At 43.6% G+C, this 27,521-nt stretch overlaps 1 protein-coding gene across 1 annotated transcript in view; it reads right to left on the bottom strand.

Moving 5' to 3' along the window:
* Positions 1-1,686: 1,686 nt before the first annotated feature.
* The window catches only part of LOC102044621 (protein LYRIC-like), a 30,998-nt gene continuing 5,163 nt past the window's right edge, over positions 1,687-27,521 (bottom strand). Inside the window, exons 3-12 of the mRNA XM_031056431.1 lie at positions 21,497-21,556; positions 20,250-20,340; positions 17,842-17,910; positions 15,805-16,020; positions 14,824-14,898; positions 13,160-13,258; positions 6,583-6,686; positions 5,760-5,882; positions 4,339-4,468; positions 1,687-3,880 (exon numbers count right to left, since the gene is read on the bottom strand). Coding sequence (XP_030912291.1) covers positions 3,825-3,880; positions 4,339-4,468; positions 5,760-5,882; positions 6,583-6,686; positions 13,160-13,258; positions 14,824-14,898; positions 15,805-16,020; positions 17,842-17,910; positions 20,250-20,340; positions 21,497-21,556 — 1,023 coding nt within the window. The 3' untranslated portion in view covers positions 1,687-3,824. The remainder of the gene's footprint in view (positions 3,881-4,338; positions 4,469-5,759; positions 5,883-6,582; positions 6,687-13,159; positions 13,259-14,823; positions 14,899-15,804; positions 16,021-17,841; positions 17,911-20,249; positions 20,341-21,496; positions 21,557-27,521) is intronic.

The following is a 27,521-nucleotide window of genomic DNA, read 5'->3' as shown; positions in this document are numbered from 1 at the left end:
CCTGGCAGTGTTACACCATGGTTTGAGTGTGAAACTTCAGCCTCTACATCTGCATCCTGCTGTCTGCCTGCAAGTAAACACAACTTTGTAGGTCAGGAGCTTGTCAGTTACATAACCAACCACATCTTAATGCCTATGGATTCATCACATCTGGACATGGCTCTTTTATTAGGGATATAGCCAATCTTCCCCCTTCAAGAGCTGCCCACAAGAAGGAGCATCATTAGAAAAATAGAGCAGACTGAGTTTAAGAGAAAGTGGAAACTTAAAGCCATGTATTTCATCATTTACAGCTGCTGCTGTAACAATTAATTGCTTGCCCTTAACGAGATCATAGATGTTTGCCAGCCACATTTCATCCCACCTCCCACACTGTGGCTGCACCAGAGGCTCGATTTCCAGCTGCTGGGCCATTTGCAGGCATGTGGAGAGCTTTTGGCTGTTCCTAAGGCAAGTGCCCCTCAAGCAGCTAATGAATTGCTTAGGGAAAAGGCAGGGGTGCCAGCTGGACCTGGCCCATGAACTGGCAATTAGACTACACTGAGTTATTGAATGACCAGAGAGAACTACTCTCTATTTACTCTTCTGAGGAATAACATTCAGTTATAGCTCAAGCAGTGCTTCAGCATGTCGGGGGGATGTTGAATCTTCTGTCTGAGGATTTTCAATAGTCTCCAGCTAGCAAAGATCAGAGACTGGGAGAATGCACACATCCAGCACACCCATTTAACCCTCCTGAAGCCAGGAGCAGCAGAGCAGGCTGATGATCTGCACAGCCTCTGTCCTAAAAGCACAGAAACCAGGGATTCACCTGAACATGTGGTGATGAAGGGGAGTTTCTTCAGGAACTCAAAGCTTTGTCTGATTTTCAAAGCATCTGCAGAGACCGTTTATTAAGCTGTGTGATGATTTTTCAGCCTCTGACAAATGGGAAGTGAAAGAATGGAAGTTGACAAGAGTTGCTTAGAGCTTTGTGTTCTGATTTGGTTGTTTTTGTAAATTCAGTTCTCTCACTGAAGAACACTTCTGCATCCCGGGGAGCCTGTGCAGCAGCACTGCTGGGGGACATGGTACAGGAAGGCTCCAGGCACTGCCACAGCTATATCAAACAAGCAACAACCAACATACCCTTTCCTAACTGCTGACAAAAGAGATTAATCACACAGGCATGCTGTACATTGCCACCTAATTTACCCTGAAAGGTGCTTTTCAATTATTTAGGATAGCCTTTGATCAAGAATATTTAGTCATAGAAGTGTATTCTTTTTTGCCTACATTAGAGAGTGGTATTAAATAATGTCCTGCTGTAAACTATTGAGCCCATCTCTGTATTACTGTGATGAATTCCCAGGGGTGAAACAATGAAGCCAGAAGGAAAATGCAACCTTCAGACATCACCGAAGTCAGGAAGAGAGGTACTGAAGAATTTGACACAAAAACAAGGTGCTGCTTGTCATCAGCACCTCAGTCAGCTTGTCAGTGTTATAAGTCTGGATTGTTCTTTCATCCCAACAACAAAAGAATGTCACTAGGATTTCCTAAACATTGAAGAGTTCAGATGAAGGGAATATCTTAAAAAAATTATAGTACCTCAAAAAAGCTTGAAAATTGAATGGTTCTAGCAAAAAACATGTGCTCTTACTCAAACAAATACAAATTAAATAAAACACCTCATGAGTGTTGGGCTTTGGACAAAAGTTTTAATGTTTTATTATAAAAACAGTGGCATTTGAAATACTGAAAAATGTTGAAATAAAGCATAATTACAAAGACATCAAAACGTTTACAAGCAGATATAGAGAAAAAAGCAGAAGAAATCTGTAGTCCACCAAGAGCTTCTCTTTATCTCTTGTTTTTCTTTCTTTCTTTTTTGGATGGATGACAGTGCTTCAATGCTAAGCAAAGGCCATGGGCAACATTCTGGCCCCAATGAGATCAATGCAAGTTTTCCATCGGCTTCAGAGATAGCAGAACTTTGTTCATTACCCACATACTCATTACCACATCTTCAAAATCCTTGAACTTGCTATACCTGTTCCTCAAGCGAGGCCATGTATTTTCTTGTTATGCATCTATTCCAAACCAGTTACTTTCCCCATAAAAGCTCTTTGGTCTGTTCAGTCCATTCATGAACTGCCAATATTTCACCTACACTGAGACACAAACACCAAGATGTGCAGATCCTAGACAGTGGACTGCTAAGTGGCATCAGTTAAGATTACCCCTCCCCTGCTTTCTGAAACAACCCTACTGTGCTAAATTTCAGGGCACACAGTACAGCTAACTACCCCAAAAATCACAGCACAAGAGTGATTCAACATATAGTAACTTCAACATATAGTAGCTAAACTCTAAACACAAATACATTGCTGCAGTTAATTGCTTCTCTGAAGGGTACAGCCGATCTGACAGCTATACAACAGATGAAGGCCATCAGGGAAAAGTGTTGAGCTGCAAGTAAAGCTTAGACAAGCTAGGACTGGGGATCAAGGATGCAATGGCAGAAGCACAGAGCTCTCCTCTGGCTCCATGATGCAAACAGGAGTGCAGCTGTGGCTGTGTAAAGCCACGGACATCCCTGGTTATTCACTGTCCTAGTGAAGAGTTTCACAGCATCAGCCCAAAGCCTACAAATGTGCACACATTTAACATGCATTAGTAACTGTCCCCCACCATCTCCAAAGGCACAGAGTCAAATGCAGATGGAGATTTGAGAAAAATGATCTCATCCTTTGAGGCAGCACTTCTGGGATGGGTCAGGCACAGTCTCAGGACCATCTACCAGCTCCAGAAGACCCCCCAGAAGCTGCAGCTCCTCTGGGGATAAAGGGCTTCTGCTTTTAGTGGTGTCAGTTCAGCATTGTTTATAAACCATGGTATTCTATTGTAACACATTCTCCTCCATACTATGAACCCTCTGACAAGGAGAAATACACACCCTTCAGTAAATACTAAACTGACTTAAAAACTTCATTCACAAATGTAGTTTATATTAGAATATTCAAGTGACAAAATGATAAAAAACTTCCAAACATCAGATTAAGAAAAATTATTTTTAAAAGTTACCTCAGTCTACTATAAGTACAAATGCAACATGCTTTGGACATACAGACTTTAGCCCACCATGAAATCCAGGGGAAAAAATGGGTTTAGACCATTTTTCCAAACAAGTTAAAAACCTCCTTTAGAAATGTTCCTTGAGGAGCAAACTAGTCTGATGTGGGGTAAAAAGTATAAATATGGCAAGGTAAGAGGCAAAAGTCTGACAAATAGCAGCCACCAAGGATTTAAAAGAGTTAGGAGGTTGGAGAATGATCCATGTTATTCTCCCTTTGTTTCTGAACAGTGCTTCTTTCTGTACATTACTAGCCTGTCGATGAGCACCTCTGCAGAAATGCCAGGGGAGACCAGACCAGCTGGGGGATCCTCCATGGGACCAAAGTACAATCACAGTCAGGTACAGCCCGACTATTTCTACAATGGCACAGAACACTACAAGTTGACAAACAACGTGACAACAAAAAACTGAAAGGACTTAATGCAACCAGTCAAACCCCATTCAACAGCTTTTGATCAAGGGCAGCAGCTTGCAATGAACAGCCACTCTGTTTCAAAACCACCTCCTGTGCACAGCCTGCTCCCTCTCTCCTCTCTCACACACTCACGCTCTCTGGCTCACTGCTCCTCTTCTCTTCCTCTTGCTGGGAGGTCTCCCAGAGCCTCTCTTTGCCTGGGGCTCAGCGGCATCGCAGAAAGCAGAATCCTTGCAGCTCATTGGCATGTCTGCCCCATCAGGTTGGCACTCTGGCAGCTACACAGCTCCCTCAAGTCTCTTTCTTCATTTTCTTCCTCTTCCTCCTCTCCTTTTTTCCAGGTACACCTGCCATACAAACAGGGACAATGCATAAACCTTCCACATGCAATTGCATCCCTGAAAACTGTTGGCTTTTTGCCTGATGAAGAGGATTTAAAGGTTTTTAGATGTGTTTTACAAGGGCCACCTACTTTCTAGGGTAATTCAAAATCATGGGGAGGACTCTGTTTTTAAGTGGGCTCTGACTCACTCATATTTGCTTCTGTTTCCTGTTGAAAAGAGCTGTGCAAAAATTACAGTCACTAAATGCAATAGTAGCTTTTTTTTTGCTCAGTAACTCTGAGAGGAACAGCAACAAGTATTTGTCAGAGTAGCCTCTGAGTAATACAGAGCCTCTCAAAGAATTAAAATATGCAGCTAAAGGAGAAGCATTTGAAATATTCACTTAAAAATGCATTTGTGAATACTTCTTAGATTACACATTATTCTGAAAATTCATCAGATGTGCAAAAACAATCACTTACCATTATTGGATGAATTATTAACAATGTCCAAGGATTTTTCGAAGGAAGCACTGACTGCATCACTGCTATCTCTTGTAGATATCAAGTCCCTGGGGCCTTCTTCCATTCTTGTTTGCAAACCTTGCTGGGGCTTAATTGAAACAATATGCTTCACTAAGCATATGAGTTAAACGAAGCATGTGCAAGTACAAAATATGAGAGAAAATGTCATTATTGTGGGACATTTAAAGAAACTGCAGGATAAATTAATTTTTATATGATTAGAATAGTTTGCCATGTTATGTACCTACCTCTTAGTTATTTGTTTTAGAGGGGATTAAAGTGTTGAAATTGTCTTTCAGTGTTATTTTTCCCCTTGCTTCTCCCAGTGAACAGAAGAGCAGCAAGAAATACTGAGATGAAAGTACTGTCATTGTGTAGTGACACTGAAGAGTAACATGTGCCCAGTGACTGCTAAGTGACTAGAGTCCACAGAAACACTGGAGGTAGCACAAGGAGTGGGATGAGCAACTTTGTGGATCTGGCTTCATAAGTAATTTCATTTTTTATGTCCAAAAAGGATATAAAAAGGTATGGCAGCACTCTGGGAACTCTAGGATGTCCTAATGATTATGTGGACTGTGGTCAGTCAGGCAGTTAAAACCTTTCCTTTAAAATGGGAGCATCAGGAGATCTGGGAGCAAAATCATCTCAAGGATCACGAGAGACCACAGTGGGTGTGAGGGGAAGACAAAAAAAAAAAAAAAAAAAAGCAGCTGTACATGTCCAAAACACATTCTGTGGCAAGTTAATGAAATACAATTTGGACATTTCGGGCATTTCCCCCACAATTTCTCATTTCACTGAACACCAATCACAGGCAAGCACTGGACCAAAAGCCAGTCAACACTGTTCCTGTGCACTTCCCATCCCAAATGAACTGACATTCTCCACAGCCTTTCTCTGTTGCACTCTGAGACATTTTTCTCTCAGAGAAAAATAAAATAAGCTTTTTAGTGGTATAACAGTGGCCTTATTTTATTTTCACTGACTTTTGGGAAGCACCTTTTCATTACTGTTGATATCTCTGGGTGACCTTCAGCTACAGATGAAACACAGACCAATTGTACACTAAATTTGGAGTGCATCTGGTTTTAATCATGGATGAAAAAATGTTTAGGCAGATGCATTCCAAGCTTAGTGCACAACATTCTGTACTGCAAAATCAAAGTGTTTTGAAAATATGTTAGGGAATACCATGTTGCAAAACTCCACTGTTCCCTGTGCTCATAACTGCTTTTTATGGGAAGACAGGGAGAAAAGAGAAGAGAAAGCCAGAAGACAGAGAGGAAGAAAAGTCTCCCTTAGGTCATCCTAACAGAGAAGAATCCCCCTCTGCTAATGGAAAACCAAACACTACTCTTGGAATACAAAATACTCACATGCCTCAGTCCAGCTCCACCCTTTGCTTCCTTCACTTCCATCTTCTTCTTCTTCTTCCGTTGTGTTTTGCTTTCAGGTCCAGAAAGACAGAAACGAATGCCTGCTTTGCCTTTTGGCAAATCCTGAAATCATCAGAGATTTTGTAAGAGGAGTCACGGGACAGCTAATTTTGGTTTTTTTCAGGAAAACTGATTACCTCCAGGAGTATGTGTTGACAGTGTACAAGGGGCTGTCTCTCTGGATAGGGTGCACACCTCAGCTTAACACATATCTTTATAAAAAGCTCAGCCTGCTCTTCCCACTGCTACCCAAAGGGAACATTTCTCTGGGCTTCTAGAAAGTATTTAAACAGCAAGACCTCTGCTTCTACATCTCCACCCAAGATACCACAGTATCACTGTCACCAAACCCTCTTATCAGCAAACTTAAATAAATATGTCCTGGCTGCCCGAGATGCTGTGAAGGCTGTGTCAGCTCTGGACTCCACACCTCTTTTAAGGCCTGGGTATTTGAGAAGGTCAGCAGCAGTAGGGTGCAAACACCCAAGGTTTGCTGCTTAGGACAGTGATTACCAGGGGGATGATGAACTCCCAGAACTGACCAGCTCCCCCCAGCCCATCTCATGCCTCCTGCAAGTGTGTTCCCCAGCTCCAGCTATCTCAGACAGGTGAGGCTGGGACCATGCCAAGCATTTCCTCCCAGCATGAGAAAGCCCCCACAACCAAAGGAGCCTGGCTCCAGGGCTGGACTGGAGACCCCAGTGTGGATGAGACTGACCCCATTGGACCAGGTCTCCCTCAGCCATCAAGAGCACTGCCTCACCTTCTTCTCATCCTTCGTCTGATGTTCCTCATCTCCAGTCCAGTTTCCCCACTCCTCCGTGGGAGCCTTCCAGTCAGAGTCCAGGTCAATCATGGAAAGGTCACCTATTAGGGCAAGCATATGAATGAATGATGTTCAAATCCATACTACTTCCCAGCCTCACATGAGCAGCACAAATGCTGCAAAAATATCTTCTTGCCTGCTCATGTGATATTTGGATGTGCATGTATGCATGTCTTGAATGTGTTAAAACATTTACAAATTTATTTTAAAAATGTATTAAGACATATACATTGACTGCCAGTTCACAATTAGTGACAGCACTCTGCAGGACAGGAGAAAAATTAAAGAAGGGCAGAAAAGCATATACAAAACCAAAAGCCCTTCTAGTTTTGTAAAGCTTGTTTTTCAAGAAAACAAGCTTTACAAAACTAATAGAGTGGCTTGTCAAATATTTCCTTTTAATTCTATGAAGAAGGATTGAGGCATATCCAGAAACACTGGCAGACACAGCAGGCTCTTCCATTCACTGCAACACACCATCCTCTGGGCAATTATTCATATGGAAGAGTAGTATTAACAAAGATTTGTGCATTCATTATTGCTCTCATTGGTGTTTTCTTTCTTACAAAAAATAGAACCAACTACATTCTCAACTTCATCTTCCTTTTCTATTTTCTTTTCTTGAATGTAAGCCAGAAAAGCACCATCCCAGCACTGATTTCCAAACCTCCTTAATATACAACTCTAAACAGGCATGAAATAGAGAACACCTACCCTGCGTCAATTCTGATAATTTCATTGGAACCGGGCAAAAAACTTTCCAAAATCGTTTAGATTTCTCTATCTTTTAGCATCTGGTACCTTTGAAAATCTGGCTGCAAACCCTCAGCTGCCTCTCCACAAAGCACTGGCAAACTATCCTCAGTCAAGAAGGCAAAACAGACCAGTTTAATTCCTTCACCCAAACTGAATGAGGTGCAACAAAGCAGATAAATCAGCATAAGATGTTGAAAGGACTACTTGATTATTTTTTAATAATTTGAATGTAACAATCTTAAGTCTTATCCTAACAGGAAGAATGACTTTAAAAACACAATATAAGTTTGAAAACATATAATAATAACTCTTAGCTGATTACTTCTCTTAAAAAAAAATCCCAAGCGGGATGGAAAAACTTCTACTTGAAGCAGGGCCAAAACCAAAAGCATGCTGGGAATGATAAAAGAAAACTGTTTCCAAAAACTTGCTCTGACCAGTTTGCTGCCAAATGTTATAAACATGATTATAAACATTGTTCAAGCTTCTCAGTTTAAAATCCATGCCCTCTATATAGACAATATGTCTTTCCTTCTTCTAAAGGGAAAGGAAGAACTAATTTTGAATGCATTCCCCCATAAAATTCCAGTCCAAAACAGAATTCAGCCCTCCTGAGCTGCAAGGCAGCAGCTCTGCTGATGGATGTTCTTGTGGGTGTGCAAGCAAAACAGACCATAACACTTGGAAAGCCACAACTGTTGTTTTCACCTTTTAAACTCCTGATATCTCAAAAAGTGCATTTATGTATATGCTTCTAAACATGAAAATAGTTTTGATGGCAAATTGCCTGCAATGTGCTTACATTAATGCTTCACCCTTATCACATGTGGGCATGAAACTTTGCCAGACAGTAGTGACTGCCTCATCTCAGAATTACTCCCCCCAAATTACTGTGTCCCAGGGGTGTTTAAAATCAACTCAGACTAAAATTAAGGGCAATATAAGATTCTCTACAATTTGCTGGATTTGATGGGGAAATCGGATTAAATGTACTTATCCCAAAGCTCTGATTAAATGTACTTATCCCAAAGCTCTGACTTAAAATCTCTTCTGTTGTGTAGCATATTTCCCTTCAGTGACATCTCCCACAGCATCCTTAAACTTTGAATACTCTCTAGTATTTTTAAATCTGATTCTCCTTGGGTCATCAATTCTCCAACAGGCTAAAACTGATCATTAATGCCTATGAACACAAACACTAGAAGAAATGTGCCATGCAGCAGCATGTTCCCCTGCTCCCCATGTGGGTTTAGCCCTGACAGAGGTGATATCTCTCTCAGCACCAACATAGGCCAACATCTTGGCAATTCCCGCCATTCATTTTTACAAAAAGCAATGCTGTTAAGTCATTTTCCATTTCAGTTCTTGCTTGCAACCCACCCCAGTCCTCCAGCAAACTCCACCCAGACAAAGCTGTACTTTTCTGAAGCAAACATTTGCAGAATGCATTTCAAGGCCAAGGTGGTTTCCATGTACCCCATGCAATGAAAACACTTTTAGATCCTGAAAGGCACAACATTGAAGGTGTCTTCAGAAACCAGGGAGGCTGCCAGCACCTGCCAGGCAGACACCTGCAGGCAGAAAGTCCATCCCAGCACAACTACCTGAACGCCCTTGGTCTCCAGTCTCTCCCCTGTGAAATGAGCAGCGGACAGGGACCAGGTGGCTGTGGCCTGGGGGTGTTGGGGAGCAGGCAAACAGGGCCCCACAGCAGCAGGATCTACTCAAAGAGGACAGTCAGCAACTTCTCTGTGCCTGCTGAGATAGGGTGGAGTACAGTACTGTACAGGCTGAACCTAATTATCTGGCCTGGAAAATGAAACTGGAAATACTGCAGCAAAACAGTCTGTGTGACCAAGAAGGGGATTCAAAATTTTCTGATCTGGAGTTGTACATTTGGATTCTAATCTACCAGCACCTTTCTTGCATGCTGTCACAAAATATGGGCAGCAGAAACTTAAGAGAAGTTCATCTGGCAGGGCAAACCCCTCAGTAGGCTGCATATTGTCCATGGCACTGAGCTTTTCTGTGGCTGCTGTAGAAAAGCCATCCCTTTGCAAAGGGCAGTTTACTGTGTTAGGAACACAGTCCTAACCCAAATCCTTGCCAAGACATCACTTGTAGACTTAAGTGTAATACATTCAGTTAAAATGGGTAGATGATTTCCAGTCTAAAGCTTGAATTTCTGTGTTACAGGTCAATAGCTGGGTGGAAGAATCCCTCATTTGGCACCTTCCTTCAGCATAATTCAGTAGAGGCAAAATATCAAATAAACCCCAGACTGAAGACTTCTTTTAGTGGAAAAAAGCTACTGATTCCCATAAAACAAAGGAATTACAATTGATTGTAACTCTGGAACACAAGGAAGGTTGGGAGTCAGGAGACAAAGGATCAGGAGACATCAAACCTTTCAAGAGGGATTCATTGGGAGGATGCCAAGACACAGATAAAAAGTGACTCTCATGGTCATGAGCTGTTGCATTTGCAAAGCAGAATGTGGATTTTCTGAGACTGCACTGCGCTGTTGCCAAAGCACAGGTCTGCTGCACTTGGAAGCAGATGCATGGGATAAAATTAGTATTCCCTTGCCTTGGAACCAGACACAAGTGCTCTAAAACAGCCCAGCTGGCCACACTGTGTGGGTTACATGTTTTATACCAGCAGAACCAGCCACAGCTTGCAATGCATTCTGTGGGACAGCAAAGCTCAAGTACATAAATGTCACCACAGGAGCAGTGGCAGATGTGTGCCATAGGTACACAAAGGGATTATTAGGAAGCACATGCAAGTAAAGCTTTCCAGGCAGAGAACAACCCTACAGAACAGGAACAAGAAAGGCGCCTGGTGAAAGCAGAGCATTTCCTGGGCTCAAAAATGAAGTGAATTATGTCAGGACCAGAAGAGGTTCAGCCCTCTTTTTTTCTCTTTGTGACAGGAATGAAAAATATGCAAATACTAATGATGAGTAGGGGAAAAAGATGATGAGCAAAGCTTCCCATTTTGGGGCTCTCATGGCAGAGTCCTGGCCACCTCATCCTGCTGGCAGGACTGCTGGGACAGCAGCCATCAGTGCTGACCATGTGGCTTCAACTCCAAGACACTGAATGCACCCAGCTCACAAAGACTTAGATTGCTAAGGACTAATTGTTTGAATATGCAGAGACAATGACTGATGACAGAATGAGAATTTCAGAATCAATGAGGTTGGAAGTGGCCTCTGGAAATTGTCTAGTCCCACCTCATGTCTCTCAGAGGGCTCAGCTACAGCAGGTTTCTCAGGAATGCAGCAAAGTTTTGAATATTTTGAAAGGTGGAAAGTCTGCAACCTCTCTGGGCAAACTGTTCTGTTGCCTGACCACTTTCCCCATAAAAAAAAGTTTTCACTTATGGATAAGTGGAAATTCACTTCTTACCCATTTGCCTGTTCCCCACTCTCCAGGCCATGACCCCATCAGGTGCTCATACACAGGCATGGCTGGACCTTCTCCAGTAAATCCCTGACTGTCTTGTACTGGGGAGCCCAGAAATGGACACAGGACTCCAGATATGACAATAATTCAGAATTAACCACTAGCAAGCATGTATCATTAATGAATGTCAACACAGGAGTGTGTTGTTTGGAAACCAGCCTGATTGAGAGTCTTTTAAATATTCCAAAAGTAACTGCGTAGTTCCCTTTACCACTAACTCCCTCTCTCCCTCTGTGTATATATGCTTTCAGTTATGCCAACACTTAAATCTCAAGCCTTTTTGTAAGTGAGGGTGTTATTATTGCTGGTATTTCACAAAAAGATAACTGATGTGGAGCAGGGAGCAGGCCAAGGCAGCTCCACCAGCCAGGCCAGAGGCAGGAGTCCAGCATGCATCTCCTTTGGCTGTACCAGCCCAGCACAGAACAAAGAGACTCATTACATGTACTGCCCTGGATTTGATGAAATGACCCCAGGTCATATTTAGGCTATGAATGGCTTTTTTTTTCAGTTCCCAAGCCTGCAAGAGCTAACAGGCCGTGTTTAACTGTCTAAGAGCTCATTTTGCTTGCAGCGCCAACCTTCATGCCAACCATTACCTCATCTAAATTCAGGGAATACATGTTCCTGACGCACCCCTCCCCTGCATCAAGAGCAAGGCTGATGATTCAAAGGAAAAAAAATACCAGGAAAAAAATGGAAGCTGTAAGACAGACTGAATCCTCTAAACACTTCTGCTCTGATGTTTGCAGAAGCAAGCTCCTGAATTTGCTCCTATCATTCTACTCTCAGACAGATATGGAACTCCAAAAGCAGAGCTCTGCTTGGCTTTGCAAGTGCAGATCAAGCCCAGAGTGTGCCAAGTCTGACATGTGCTAAATGTAGTGCAAGGGAACGCTGGTGAAGAGCTGCCCACACTGCCTCCCTCCATCTCGCGTGGGCGCGACGGGACTCCAAAGTTGGAAAGGGCCAGGCACCCTTTGCAGCAACCCAGGGGTAAAGAAACACAGCACCAAGGGAAGGGAAGGCTCAGGGTTGGGGGTTTTGTTTTTATTCTCTTTAAAGTAAGCTGTGTTATTTATAAAATCACGGCCAAAATGATGCATCTGCTGCAGAGCTTCAGTTACCGCTGGGCAGAGAAGGAAGACAACAACAATCTTTTCTCCTTAATGCATTCCACCCCTCTGGGTTCTCCTGCAGTTAAGCAATCAGAGCAGCTAGAGCACAAAGAGGTTTGCTCGGCTCATCAGCCATCATTCCTGCAAGAGCAGGGAAAGGCTTCCCAACAACAGGGGTGTATATATATATATATATATATATATATAAATACTTCACTCGATCCTGACCAAAAGGTCAAGTGAAAAGGTCATCTAATACCCACACGGTTCATGCCAAATTATTCCAGCCACTCAGGACCCATTCTTGTCTTTCTTTTAAAACTAAAGAAACACCCATTACCAGTCATAAAAAGACTGAAATCCTGACTGCCACAATGCACTGGAGTTGTATTCTGCATCTGGGTTCAGGGCATTTCCAATGAAATTTAAAGTTTTGGCAAAAGTACACGGAGCTTGAAAAGCACCCTGTCCTCCCATGGCTCTCCCCCAGCCACCCCACTGAGCCCAGGCTGCAGCTGCCTGGAAAAGGCCACTCAGCTCCACCTTCCCACACAGCCATAGGAGGGAGGGAGGGAAACACAATGCTTCAGTTATGAAACCCAAACACAGCTTTGAACTCATCTCACAAATTCAGTAATCTGAGTTGACAGCTAACACATGGGGCTTTTTGAAACACAGAGCCCATCCTGCTGCCTCTGGCTCAGGAAGTCCCTGACCCACTCTCTGCAGGGTGTGGGGAGGGATCACCCTGTGCTTGCCCCGTTCCTGTGCTTATCTGCCTGCAGCTGATAGTGGGGCACTGTTGCAGAGCCTGCAGACAGCCCCCTACAGCTGCTGCTGCTGCCCAGCAGCTCTAATTACACTTTGCCCCAGTATATACCAAAACAGACACTACCTACCACATTATTTGTTTTTCTTCAGAGGGAAAACATAAATAAAATGCACTTTCTTGCCTTTCTTAAGGGTTCCACCTGAACAACTGCTGCCCTGACTGACTCACAGCAGCTCTGAGCACCTGCTCAAAACCAGACCCACATGGGATTTCTCCCTGACCAGCAAATGAGCCCCATGGGAAGTGGACCCTGATGTCTGAGGCTTAGAGAATGGACTGAAGAGAGTTCCTGCATTGGTGCACTTGTCTGTCTACAGAAGAATGGCAAAGAGACGTACCCTGCCCCTGCCACGCATCATCTCCTGGGAGGAAAGTCGAGCTGCCATGCCAACAGCATCTGGAAGGACTGTCCTCAGACGATTTACTCTTCGCATTATCTGCACACAGGAAAGCATCTTCATTAAAAAATTAAACCAAAAAAAGCCCAAATCCCAAACCTAAAGGATAATCACATAGGTATATTCACATTATTAAAACCAATTAATCATGCCTCTGTCTGCTCTCTATGTCACGATGCTTGGATGTTATGTAATTTAAGCCACACATTAATCTATGCTTCTCATCACTGTGGATTTATTAACAAAGGCTGGATGAGGATACTACGTGCATAAATTTTTAAAAACAACTCACTCAGGAATGGCTGAACTAACAGCATTCAGAAAAGTAAACTTCTGGCACATCTCTGTTGGGGACCTAAGGAGGGAGCTGTAGTTCCTGCAGAACAAAAGCCACATCCAGACTATCCAGCTCCAACTCCCACCACCTTCAGTGAAATCCATAATTACCAAATTAATTGCTCCATGAAAGAGCACAGGTGAGAGAGCTGCTGGAGGAAAAAGTTGCTTTGATGATTACTTTCAGTAACTGAAGCAACCACTAGGATTCTCATGCCTCCCTGAATGACTCCCCTTAGCCCCTTTCTGAGGCCTATATATAACAAACCAGGGTAGTCTTCACATCCTTCATAAATCAGAGTTTTTTTCACATCTCTGACTTTTCCTTTCTTCCTTTCACCTAATAAACTCGGAGGTTTATGCAGTTGTGTATCAGTTTGGTTTTTTGCTGCATAAATGCAAATGTTAAAAAATATTTCTCCTTGTTGAGTACCTATACATTAGGAACTGCTTGAATCCACTGACAAAGTATTGGAAAACAGATGGTTAAATATGGCATGTGTTATATTAATTGCCTTATCTGCCTTTAGAAGCTGATTTCATCACTCTGGCTAACATCACACACACAGTTTTGTGCACAAATATCTATATATATCTATGCTTGTCTTTAGCATCTCTAATAGATTCAGGACCAGACTTTGCATTCATCATCCAGCTAAACTTTCAGTCACAGTGAGTTTCTGGTAGGCAGGGAATGTATGAATCAGGGATGTGTGCAGCCAATCAGTGAAGACTGATAGGTGCAAAGATGCAAAGTGAAAGCAAAAAATGAGGCTTAACTCGATGCAAAATGAGGAGATGCTCCATCCTTCTCAAGGCCATGCAGGAGAGGCTCAGGCAAGAAATCCCTCACTGTGCTGGATGAGAAGCTGCTGGCTAGGCAGCCTCTAACACAGCCTTTCCAAGTGCACATTCACTCCCTCCCTCACTCTGAAATTCTCTGAATTTGTTGGTTATCAGAGCACAACAGAAACCTTCTGTGTGAGTCAACCTAACAGAAAGAATCTGCAGGGGAGGCAGTATTTTTTAAAATTTGTTCCAAGATGAGTACACAAGTTTGGAAAGCACTCAGTAAAGTTCTAATGTTGCTCCCTAAAACACTGGTGTGCTGGATTGCAGATGCAAGCAAGCTCTGCAAGGGAGAGTGACTAATGAGACGTGGCTCCAGGGGAGAAGACCCATGTGTGATCAATGAGAGCTCTTTTCAGCCAAGCAGCTAGGAAAGTGGTAGAAGAATTCAGACAGAAGTACAACAAGAGGCCACTCACCTAAATCCCGGGAGAGATCTGACAATGTCCCAAAGGTCACAGGGCAGGATTTTACATCTGCAATATCCCATGTTCCTGAATTTAAAATGCAAACAAAATCTCATGTCATGTTCACAGTTTCTACCTTATGCTCCCAAACTCATTACAGCCCTTCCATGTTCTCTTCATTCCAAGCCTACATCCACTGCTGTTGCTGGACAAGCTTCCAGCAAGGAGAAATCACCTTTATGGACAGAGAGAATCCAGCCCCATCACCATGGTCACCTTCTCAGACTTTCAACATGCATGTCACACCAGCATGGCACTTCTCTGGACTTAAATTCCTCACTTGTCTGAACTGCTGCCCCCTTTATGCACTGCTGGGAAAGTTCTCGTCATGTATTGGAATTTGGTCTTTTGAAAGCATTAGTGTAAAAATGGTACTAATGTCCTCCCCCACCAACCCTGTACTTGGCAACAAAAGGACTCTAGCAGAGAAGGCAACTCACATGAGGGCAACCTAAGAGCATTTTCTGAATCATCAGAGTACTGGATTACTGCTGCTGAAGGTAAGTCATCATGTGGCCTTATATACCATTCAGTTCAGCCACCATGCTCAATAATCACTGAGAATGTAGTCAAAATCAAATGCTTTCAGTTTAGGAATACCCTGCCTTCTCCTTTTTTGAAACACATGGATATACCCTGCAGCCTAACTCTGACCATGTGTGAGCATCCTCAGAAGGCAAGGCTTTGGTTGTAAAAGACACAAATAGTACCTGTGGGTAGAAAACAACTTGCACCCAGCAGGTAGTCTACAATACAAGGAACTCCTGCCATAAGGACCCCTCTTTTCACATTGCTGGGAAATAAATGACACCTAGAGGGATCGTAGCGGGGTGGACAACACTGTGTGTGCAGGATGGATGTCAGTGGGGCTGCAGCAAGGACACAGCAATTTGTGAAGCTTCATCTCAGCAATACTGGAATGTCAACACTCACCTACATTGGAGAAAACATCGTCTTCTGATCTGGAGGTTGCCAATTCTTCCCGTAGGGCTCCTGAACCCTTCAGCACAGTCCCACACTCTGCCTTGGCAAAGAAAGCACCTTTTCCACCACCACCAGTGTCCTCTGTGAGTGGCCACACTGCTCTCTTCTCATCCCAGTCAAAGGCTGGCTCAACCGCTGAGCTACCCAGAGATGCTCTGCTGGGGTCTTCTCGGGAACAAACATTACCACAGGATCATCGTTATTTTTAGTTACAAGGAAGAGTTTGTTCAGGAGAGAAAACAGAACAAAGCCTGATCTAAACCCATCAGACTATCTCCAACTGAAATTATTTACAGACATGGTGGCAGTGAAACACAACTCCTGGGATGGGACACTGAAGTGGAGAACAGGAAGACCAATGTGAGAGGACGGCGCCTCAGCGGCCTTGGGCATCCCTCCCTGGAGGGAAGGGTCAAGGCCTCCAGAGTCCTGCTGGGGGCCCAGAGCAGTGAAGGGAGAGAAAGAGAGCAGCTGGACCTCCAAGAAAAAAGAAAGCAAACCTCTTGGATGTTGGTCATTCAAGGCTGCTACAGAAATCAGTGCAGGCATATGAATATTTTAAAAAATGACATTATCTTCAACATTTTTGTTCCAAAGGTTCCTTAAGAGTTTCATTACTCCAGCCTTCAGAATAGCAAAGCATTTTCTGGAGCTCTGGTGAGGAGGAGAGCACCAACTGCTGACACCAACTCCACCTTCACATCCCTTAATGGTGATGCTGCTGTTTCTCCCCTGCCAGGGAACAGCAGCCAGCACTTGGCAGGGTTAGGGCTTCTTCCTGGATCAGATCTCACTACTCTGGAAATGCCCATGCCAGCATGATCAGGGGTTCAGCATTCTGCACAGCCCAGGCTGCAGGACTGCACCAAAGACTTCTGGTGCTTCAAATGAGATTTGGTGAACTGAGCTTCCTTTCCTGGGTCAGCAAAGCCCTTAACACCTGCATGACCTTAGGGTTAATCCCTGTGGGGTTCTGCAGATGAAGCTGGCACCACTGATGACAAAAGGTCAACTTACATGAAGAAAGAAATGTGGACCCATTCACTTTGCTGGAGAGAAAGTGGAGACCTCAGCACCTCCAGCCTCTAAAGACCCTTGATAAACCTAGACTTAAAAATCTAAACTCTTGATATTTATATAACCCAAATGATAGATAAAGTGGCCCCAAGGTGTCTGCATATTTTTCTATTGAAATTTCCTGTTCCCTTACCCTTCAATTTTAATAGAGCACCTGAGAGCACTTTAAGAGCCTTATTACAGACAGTGCACTAACTCATACATATATCCAGCTACATCTCCTAATCCAGTGACATCTCTCCAATATCCAAACTCCTAAATTACTCTAATAGGATAAACCTAAAGTTTATTTTGATCATTTTATCACAGATCATGAAAATACTTCCAAATGTCTTAATTCCATGATCTGCCTTCATATAGTGGTTATTACATATAACATGATTAGTAGAAATGTGTATAGGCATAAGTGCACAGCAGTCACTCTGAAATCCCCAGAGAAAAAATGTGGAGTGAGCACCAAGTGTTGTGTCATTTTATCTCATTAGGATAAGAGTCTATTCCTATTATAGTTCTTTAGTCTGGGCAATCCTGGACTAAAGAACCTGTTTGGAACTGAGAAAATTATTTGTGTTTTTAAACATCCATTATCAGAAAACTTCTGTCAAGCCATGCAAAAGGAACAAGCCCACGTGATACCAAGCCTTCAGCAGATCTACCATCTAAGAGACATCTGTTTTCAAAGTCCTGTGGGTAATGCTGTGTGCTCTGCTGTGTGTTTTAATGAGAGCATGGAGTAAAAGGCAAGCTCCCAAGTAAAAGCTCCCAAAGCTGTTTTTTCTTAAGTAAATAGCCTCAGTAAGTGCATGGATTTTGCTGCCAAATGATGAACAGAGCAAATAGACACTGGGCTGTGGGGAGGGGTAACAAGCCCAGTCAGATCAGGTGTGTAAATTGAGCCTGTACATTTACCTTTCTGTTTCAGCCTTTCCTTCCTTAAGTGTCTCTTTTCACGGCTGCTGATCTTGGTCTGCCAAACTCCTGCAACAGAGAGCAAAGTTCATTTTTAAGCTATCAAACAACTTTCTTCATTGCCTTTACTGCTCAGCAGCAAGGTAACTAGCCATCTGAAAGTTTCTGATGCTGGCTGTAAAAGAGGCATCAGATCTTGTGCAGCATGTCTCCTGTGTGCAGCCTTTGCTTCCTCTGCAGAGATGTGTTACATAAGAAATCCCCATCACAGACCTGCCTGTTGTGTCCTGACTCATGTAACTGCACATATTCTTCTGTCCTGTGTGTCAGCCTGATGTAACACCCATTCCCTTGGGGGAGGTGTCACAGCAGAGCATCAGCCACCTTATATGTCTGACAGTGGGGACAAGTTAATGTAAATCTTAACCATTAAATAAGGCTGTGATGTACTGGGTTCCATAGCCCTAAGACCTGTCCTACAATGTGGACACCCTCTCCCACTCAGCTGGTTTACACACATTCATTCACACCCGTGGGGCCACATCCTGTCTCCATCCATGGCCCAAGAAGTCAGAGGAGGTGCTGGCAAAAATGGTTAATGAAGGAAAAAACACAGCCCTGGAGCTGACCAAGACACTTCCTTTCTCTGAAGCATCCCTGAAGGACACATGAAGCACCCCTGAAATACACATTAAACAGTTCAGCTGGCTCATACATTCAAAAAATTACAGATCCATTTGCAGGAAGCCTCTGCTGTGCCCCTTCTCCCCCAGCAGCCTCACAGGCCCCAGGAAGGACTCTGGTCCAACAGCAGTGAGGGCTTCTCTTGCTCTCACCACCACACTAATCACAGTGTAATCTTTTAAGCCCAGAAAAGCTTAGAATTTGTTGTTTTCAGCGCAACCCTTGGTGGGGGGAGGCAGAGAAGGGCTCACGGGATGCAATGTATTTTCCAGTGAAATTCTAGCTGCCTGAGCCTTGCTGGCCTCTGCCAGATTTCTCTGCAGATCTGCTTGAAACAAAGGTCTTGGCTCTGCTCACAGGCATGCTACAAGTTGGCTGTGAATTGCCCCAGCACCTTTACCAGCATCAGTCATGGGCACAACAGTGTGCTGCTCCATCTGTGCATCAGCATGGCAGAGGCCACAGGATTGGGGGAAGGACCCCCTGACCACTGGGCCTCTGACCACTTCAGAGATCCTACCTCACCAGCAGATTTGCCTTCCCTGTGTACACAGTCAGGACTTGGGGAGTGTGGCAGGAAGGCACATGGCCCATGTCAGAGACTGAAATGTTGTGGTTTATGGCTTAAACATCTTTATGAAGGACTTTTGCCCCTTATAGGAAAAGTGCATAATGAAACTGCACCCCCAAAGCCCTCCCTGGATGGGCCTCCTGACTGAAACCCCAAACTGTGAGTTAAACCCATAGGACAACTTGAGATAAGGAAAGTGACACTATTGTTCAGAGCATCTGGAACAGCATCCATGGCCCAGCCCAGCACCTGCTTTGAGATGGAGGCCACAGCCCCAGGTTTATCAGCTGCCAAGCTCACACAGACCCTGCACCAAAGGAGGGAGGAGGAAAGGCTCTGGTGTGTGGCACAGCCTCTGGCCAGTGAGCGCCCATCCTTTGCTGTGCACACCAGCTCAGCTGTGGGGCCCCTTCACCCAGGACAGCCACATCTAAGGGACATCCATGTGAGAGACAGCAGAGGGGTGTCATGGCCCATCAAAGTCCCCTCCCAAAGGAGCCCCCAGACCCTGCACTGGAGCACTGCACATGATGCAACAGATCCACAGTGCTGCAAGGGACAGTGTCAAACCTGCTCCCCTCAGGGGAGGCACATGGGCATTCCCACCTGCCCAAATGTGTATTAATCCATGGGATTCTATACTTTAAGACAGAGGACTCTCACCACCAAGATGGAGGGAAACAACAAGGCATCCTTGGAACCCATGGAGGAGTGATACGTTGCTAATCTCTGTCATTCTCCCTGTTCCCCCACACACCTCTTTTTCTATTTTTCTCTCTTTCTTTTCTCTTTCTTTCTCTTTGCCTCTTTTACTACTAAATTAATTATATCAATTTTTTGATATCAACATCTAAGCTCGTTTGGTTTGAATCACATTTTTTGGGTATACTCAAATCTTCCAGGGTTCGATCCATTTTATTCAAGGAGAATTTAAAAAGTTCTCTTTAGTCCTTTGTAATTAAACCAGATCACAACAGCACCTGTCCACATAGTTACACATAGGAAGGAGCAGGTGATAACTCTCAAACTGGCAGCTTTCCCCACTAACACACACTCTAGAATAGTGGAGAAGGCCTCCCTTTTGACATATTTCATCCCATGTTATTATTTGGTAGTATGCATCAGATAACAGAAGAATCAGATCTTTTGTTACCTTCTTCCTCTTGCAGTTTGTCTTTTTCCACAGAAAGCAGATCTTTTGGCACTTCCTTGTCTGAGCACTGGGTTTTCCTCTTCTTCTTAGGCTGCAGTATGGAGGAGATATAGAGCAGAAAGATAAAACAAGTATTTGTTATGTTTCATCCAGAAGAAAAAAAGAGGGCAGTAGTTGTGAAATGGAGACAACCCATGATACTCAGAGAGAGTAGGGGTTGCTGGAGTCTTTCCAGTGTGTGCAGAAGTCTTCCTGAGCAGATTTTATTGCAAATTCCAAACCAATAAACGCTGTTGCTTTGGACCTACAAATCTTAATTTATCTGCTAGATTAGAAAGTTCACATTTTAATTCAGGTACCTGCTCTACAGTAAGATTTGCATTCATTGTTCCTAAGTTCTAAAGTTCTTCCTCTGAAGGAGGAAAGTCTGAAGTATTTACCCCCTTGAAAATCAGGAATGCTATAATCAAGAGTTAGGACCCTGCCAATGCCCACTTCAAACCATGGAACAGCCTATTTTTAATGAAGGTATCTGCAGTTTGCACTAATCTGAAAGGCCACAGGAGTGGCTGAGGCCATTTGCATACAGCTTGATGAAACTGTAGCACCAACCCTAAACCATAAATTTTGAATGTTCTAGTTTAAACTGTGGCTCTTGACTTTTCCAAGGTGGAAAACCCCTGCCAGAAAATGTAGCTCCCTGCCCAGGCTCAGAGGCTGCTCCTCACTTATAATCACAGAATGGTTTGGAAGGGACCTTAAAGACCATTCAGTTCCAACCCCTCTGCCACCTTCCACTAGACCAGGCTGCTCAGAGCCCCATCCAGCCTGGCCTAGAACACTTTCAGGGACAGGGCAGGCAGCTTCTTTGGGCAACTTGGAACTTGCTGTAAAGCCTTGGAAGCTCTTTAAAGCATTAGCCTCTTCTTCCATGCCAGTACAAGTGCTCAATGTCCAACGTAAAACCCTTAAACAGACCCAAGGAAATGTCCCTGTCCGAGCTGGAATGGAAATACAAGAGATTCCAGCACCCACTTCTGGGCTTGGATGATGAGACCATCCCTCTTGTGGTGTCAGTGACAAACACTACAGTGTGGCTGTGCCAGAAAATTACATGGTCTTATATTCCTACATCGTCTCTTAAGTGCAGCAAACCAAGGAAGAACAAACTGTCTTAAAAAAAGGAACATTCTTAAAACAACTGTCTCTTGAAAGATAGTATGTAATTCTAAAACTCTTGCTGGTACCTTGAGGAGCTTTTTCTCTCTGATGTTGACTGATGTGATAAGATGGCCATTCACTGGAACCTAGGAAGTGGACAATAACAAAATGCATTATAGTACATATACATGCATGAGTGTATATGTGTAAATATATATAAAAATATATTTATTTCAATACTTTTCTATAATACATGTAACAGTCTGCAAGATACAGCTAAGTAACCCCCTGTACAAATCTGGGCTAGAATTTGTGGCCTTGTTCCAACTGGAGTAATTTATTCCAAATTAATTAGTGTATGCTAAGCCTTTATGAATGTAAATCCAGAAACTGCACAAGATTTATTCCAAAGCAGACATATTTGTAGTTTATCATAAGATTTGTCTAGGATCAAAGTTGTTTTTCAAATAGGGTAAGCCTGTCTTAAAGAAACAGCATAGACATGAGAGGGCTTATTTTAATATTCTTATTTTTAATTCTTGTTTACCAGTTGGTGTGGGCCTTATGTTCCCTCTCAAGTCTATCTATCAACTAAAAGAATGGATTTTATCCTACCTAGATCCAGTAAAGTAAACAATAAATGTTTAAGGACTTTTCAAATTATAGTTTGACTAATGTCTCAGCTGTCTCAGAATTCCCTGGGAATTGCCAGCCACCAGCTACAGGGATGGGAGGGTGTAAATCTGAAGCTGAGACAGCAAGGGCCACTGCACGCTATGCGGAGCCAGCATCATCCAAGGGGCTGAAGCTCCCTCCACAGGTGCCTCTGTTTCCCCTGACACACAGAGCAGCTCCTTGCTGGATGTATGGCACTTCTCTGACTTATGCAGGTTGCTCTCCCTGTGCAATGCAGCTGCTGTTCAGCCCTACCCAGGCTTCCTTCAGCCCATCAGACCTGTTGGGCTGCCCAGCCAAACCCATATCTCCCAGAAGGGAGCCTGAATCAGGCAGTCACCCAAATCCCTGATCCATCCTCTGCCTCCTCTGCCGGGGACAAGGGGGTCCCTGGCAGGCAAAGGCAGCCCTGCCTGGAGCAAAACTCATCTGATCTCCGTTGAATTCAGGTGCCCAGTCCTCCTGGAGAAGGGAAGGCAGCTGCCTTCCTCCTGCCTCCTCCCTCTCCCCACTCTCACACGTCATCTCTGTCCCTGAGATGGGGCCATGATTAGTTAGCAGCAGATAAAATCCTGTGGGTGACTGCCCATGTCTCTCCCCAGCAGACCCAGTGGGGCTGCAGTCCTTCAGACTCTTAATAGTCATCTCTTTGATATTTTGAGGATTTTAGAGCTATTTTTCACAAGCCTCAGAAAGGTCTGGTTTGAAGGGCATGACAGGCACCTGTATGCTGGGCAATGCTTCATCCCTGGAGGTGTTTGCTTGGAATTCCAGACCAGCCACAAGCCCATGGTGGACACAGACCCAGCAGGCTGGTGTTCATCCCAAGTTCCATAATGATTAGGAGAGGAAGCCCCAAAATTGTGAACTTTGCACACAGACAATACTGATTTGGGGTCTTCCAGTAAAATATCACAGCAGCAGGAGGCAAAACCCTGCCTGTTATATCAGTAATTCCACCAGCTTCACACTACAAGCTTAAGGCAAAATCTCCTCTGTCCCCCTCGGCTGTCAAAAGCAAACAATATAATTGTTTACAATTATGTTATTCTGAACGTTAGTAAAATAATTACTTCTCTGTTAAAACCCACCAACATTTGTTTGTAGCTAGCAAGGCTGTCTTGTTTTTTCCCATGGGCACTCTCTTCTAAGCCTCTCAGGTTCATTTACTAGAGGCACTCCATAAATCCCACCACAAAGCAAATCATTTTCCATCTCCTGCTCTGCTCGAGGGAAAAATCCCACTCTACCTGCAGCAGGGAAGGAAGCAGCTTCTCACATAAAATATGGGATATAAAATACAAAACCAGGGGCATTTTGGTGAAAATTTGAACCATGTAGATATGGAAAATCTTGAGTTTGTATTATTCTTTCATTCTCAGCATATGTTTCTGTCCAATTAAATATGTGAAAATACATATGGATCTTGCCTCATTAGACAACAATTCCTATGCAATATAGAATCTTGGGGGAATGACTTTCAATTATATGACAGCACTTCAGGAAAACTTAATTTTATCGGATGAATGCGAGAAGAGATGACTGGGGGAATTCAAACAACATGTAAGTGAAATATTCCTTCCTGGTGTCATCAAACCCTGGTGATTTTCCTGTTTTCCCATAATGAAATCTTCACGGTTTTCTAAAAGATTTGCAAATGGACCTCCCAAGTGAAGGCACTTTGAGCAAGACTGCCACCATGGGAACAGAAATAGCAACACCAGCTTAGGAGGCAAGGAGGAGGATGCTTTTTTGCCATCTTTCAGAAACACACAGATGAGAGGATAAGAGACACCCCACCTCCTGTTAGCCTCTCTTTATATCAAGATGCTTCTGCAAGCACGAGGGACTGCAGGCAGAGACAAGGAAATGTCAGGATTAAGGACATGAAACTGCCTTTCTCCCCCAGGGCTGGCGTGAGCGAGCACAGCCCGAGGCTGTACAGGGCCCTCACACAGGCAGGGAGAATCCAGAAGGAAAATGCTGAGTGCAATAACAGATTAGGGAAGATGCAAATGATGTTGGCTCTGACAGACTTGTCTCAGCTGGGGCAGGATCACGTTCCTGGACCTTCTCTCTGTATAACTGACAGTAAGCAAGGAGCTGGAAAATTGCAGCACTTTGTTTTAGCGCTTTGCCAACCTGACTGCTGCGTACTTTTACCAGACAAGCACGACTTTTGCTACTGAAATGATATTTCACCTGCTAGACAAACATCCCCCTGTCTCTCCATCACTGACTAGGAGGTTAAATATATACTGTTGACAGTCATTTACTGTGTCCCAGGGGTCTTCATGATGACTGAGTGGCTATTCAGCCCTAAGTGCCCACCTGGGACTCCTCAACCTTGTTGCATCCTTCCTAACAAGCAGCTGAGTGCAAAAAAATACCAAATCTGACCTCAGTAAATGCCCCACCACTGTGGTGATGCTCTTTTTTCAAACCTGAAATATCTCTTGCTTCTCTGCCATCCTTCAGTAATGCCAGCAACTCCCTTTCTTTCATCACCAAGAATTTTTACTGAGTTCTATCTCCTTTCAGTGGAAATGTATTATGTTAGCCTGACCTTTTGTATTAAATCCTGCCCTTATCCAACCCTTTTTCAGGCAGTAAGCTGGCTGTGTGGCTGAGGAACCCCACCCTACCCTATTCTTTCCTTTTGAAGCCCTTAGGGTAGGGGATTAGTCATGCCTCTTTATCGTGCCATTTGGCCACTATGAAAAGGAAAAAGGAATTTTCATTATTTTATTTCATTTAACCTAATGCAATCATTAAAGAGAAATTAATATTGTCAGGAGAATTTTTTTCTTAATGAAAAATGTAGTTTTGTAGGGGGAAAACACATCAAAATCCACCACATTAAATGACTATATTAAGTCTTAAGTGCAATTTCAAATACATCAAATACATGCAGAGAAACAGAATCAGGACTTTTAGTGGAATCAGACTTAGCATATTAATTTCTACTCACATTCTATGGAACAATAGAAAGATTATTTTTAGTTCATGGCCATTTGGTTCGTGACCCAGTGGAACAGGATTTCCCCCCCCACCCCCTGCCTTTTTTTCCCTTTTTTGTGTAACTTAAGGTTATATTTCTGATGATTGTTCTGAAACTAGCAATTTCTGATTCTCTTGAGGTGGTGTTTAATTTATTTCATGCTTTTAATATAGTTCTACATAAAGTCACAAAGAAAGGAGGCAAAGTGATACAACTCCAAGTGCCAAAAAATGCTGGGTTTAGTATATAAACCTTGCATTCAAAGCCATAAAGCTGTACACCTAGAGACTTAACCTTTATGCATTTTAATAGTTTTGCTAGACTAGTCATTTTTATAAAACCCAACACCTTTGTGTCTATCAGATCAGGCTGCCTGCTTTCACATCTCACTGCCACCAACTGGTTAGAGGAGTAATTAAAAATTGTGTGAATATCAGCTTCAGGTTCACTAACTGCCCTTTGTCCCTCTTGGGAAAGGTGCTTAAAATTGCCTTCCTGAGGAAGGCACAGAAAGGTTTGCCCAGTAGAGGGATACTAGGACAAAATAAACTCAGCCTATGAAACCCAAAGGGAGCTATTATATGCCTCACACATTGGAAATCAGGAAATTCATTTAAGAACATGAATAAAGATTCAGAAAATTGTTCTCAGCTACCACTTTCAGAAAACTCAAATTAAGTGGGTTGGACACTGGAAATGAAAGGAAGCAAAACTACTCCATTCTGGCAGGGGGTCTGTGAACACAAAACCATTTCCAGATTTAAGAAGTACTTCAATTAAATTGTTTCATAGTGCTCAATTCCAGTGAAAAAAATGGAGGTTTTTTTTCACTTTGTTACAACACATGAAAAATGTCATGGATGTAGGCCAAAAGGCAATACTGGTATGACAAAAGTAACACCAACACGCATTAAATTAAAATATCAAGGGAGGGAGTGGGAGAAAAGAACAAAAAGGACTTTCTAAGCAGGGAAATAAATAATCTCCCTTAAACATGCTCTGTTACAACTGAACAAAGTATGACTGCACTTTTCAGTTTTCTCAGTAGTTGAAACAAGCTGAAAAGTGAGCAGGAAGTCTTCATCCCTCTCAGCATCCTCTGGAAGATCCGATCCTTGCTCCCTGCACTCCATGCTCTGAGTCAGATTATTCACAGCAACCACTTGCAGTTGACTGCTGGCTCTCTGCAGGTGGGTTCTTGTCTGCTGTGCACAGAGGCAGGGGCTGGGCCACAGGGAGAGCAAACCCAAGTGCTGCCGCTGCTGCTGCAGCCAGACAGGGCTCGCATTTCTCCATCCACGGACAGCGAGCGATCGGCGAGACAAACGTGTTGGGAAACAAAGCAGGGCTGGCTTTCATTAACTCTGATTCATAAATGGAAGCAGACATCCTGGCCAGTCTGGCTTTGCCACATGCTCTTGTCCTGATGATGGACTTTGCTCTGGGAGACCAATTCCCTAAACCAATGGGAACCAGGTGAATGAGAAAAGACAAGCCTGCATTTGCCAGAGGAGAAAGATGGGGTTTAGGCAGAGGCCATCAGAGAAACAGGAAAGTACCAACTCATTCTGACAGCTAGAGAAAGGATAACAAAATGGCAATTTCTGCTCAGGTGAAAATGGAAAGCCAAAACAAAATGTTGGGTTTGTTAGCAAAGGAAACTGAGTGTCTCTCCATGCATGGCAGAAGGACATAAAGGATCTTCTTTGGGACATGGCTGCTCACAACACTACAAAGACATGTCTGCAAAGGGGAGGGAAAAGAGAGCAGAATCCTGGGTTTTGATTAATACTGTAATAATCTTATTGTTAATAGCTGTTATTGATATGCGGTAATGCAAAGTTTTCCCTGGCAAAATCACTTCAAATCACAGACAAACGTGTTCCCAGTAGGAAAGAAGAGTCTGTTGGAACGGAAAATTACATGGGAAACACGTGCAATGAACAGACAGAATTAAATATAACTACAGACTAGGAATATGTAAAATTTTCCCTTTCCCTTAAGGCACCTAACAGAAAAGAAAGGGGCAGTTCTCCCATCAAATGGATTCTCCAAGAACCTTGTGGAAAAGGATGTGGGCCATCAGCACAGAAAACCCATTCATCTGCACATATTCCCCGGGATGAAGTTGCCCATAGGAACCCCTTGAACACAAACACAGGTTGATAACAAGGAGTGGGAGCCAGGACTGCATATGTGTGTAGCCATTCACATCCAAAAGCAGCTGCACAAGAAAATTTAGGGAAACATCCTTAAGATGATGCTGCCTGCATTACATGTCCTCCAGCTGGCCAGCCTTCCCTGGACACATGAGAAGCCACACAGCAGCCAAAACCACAATCACACATGACACATACCTGCCTCAGTTCAGCTGCCCTCATCATCGGGGAAAAAAACATATCTGGGTAAGAGTCTCTGCAGCATGAGAAGATTCA

This window comes from Geospiza fortis, unplaced genomic scaffold, assembly GCF_000277835.1.
Source record: "Geospiza fortis unplaced genomic scaffold, GeoFor_1.0 scaffold81, whole genome shotgun sequence".
Lineage (NCBI taxonomy): Eukaryota > Metazoa > Chordata > Aves > Passeriformes > Thraupidae > Geospiza > Geospiza fortis.
This window is presented reverse-complemented; position numbering and strand designations above follow the sequence as displayed.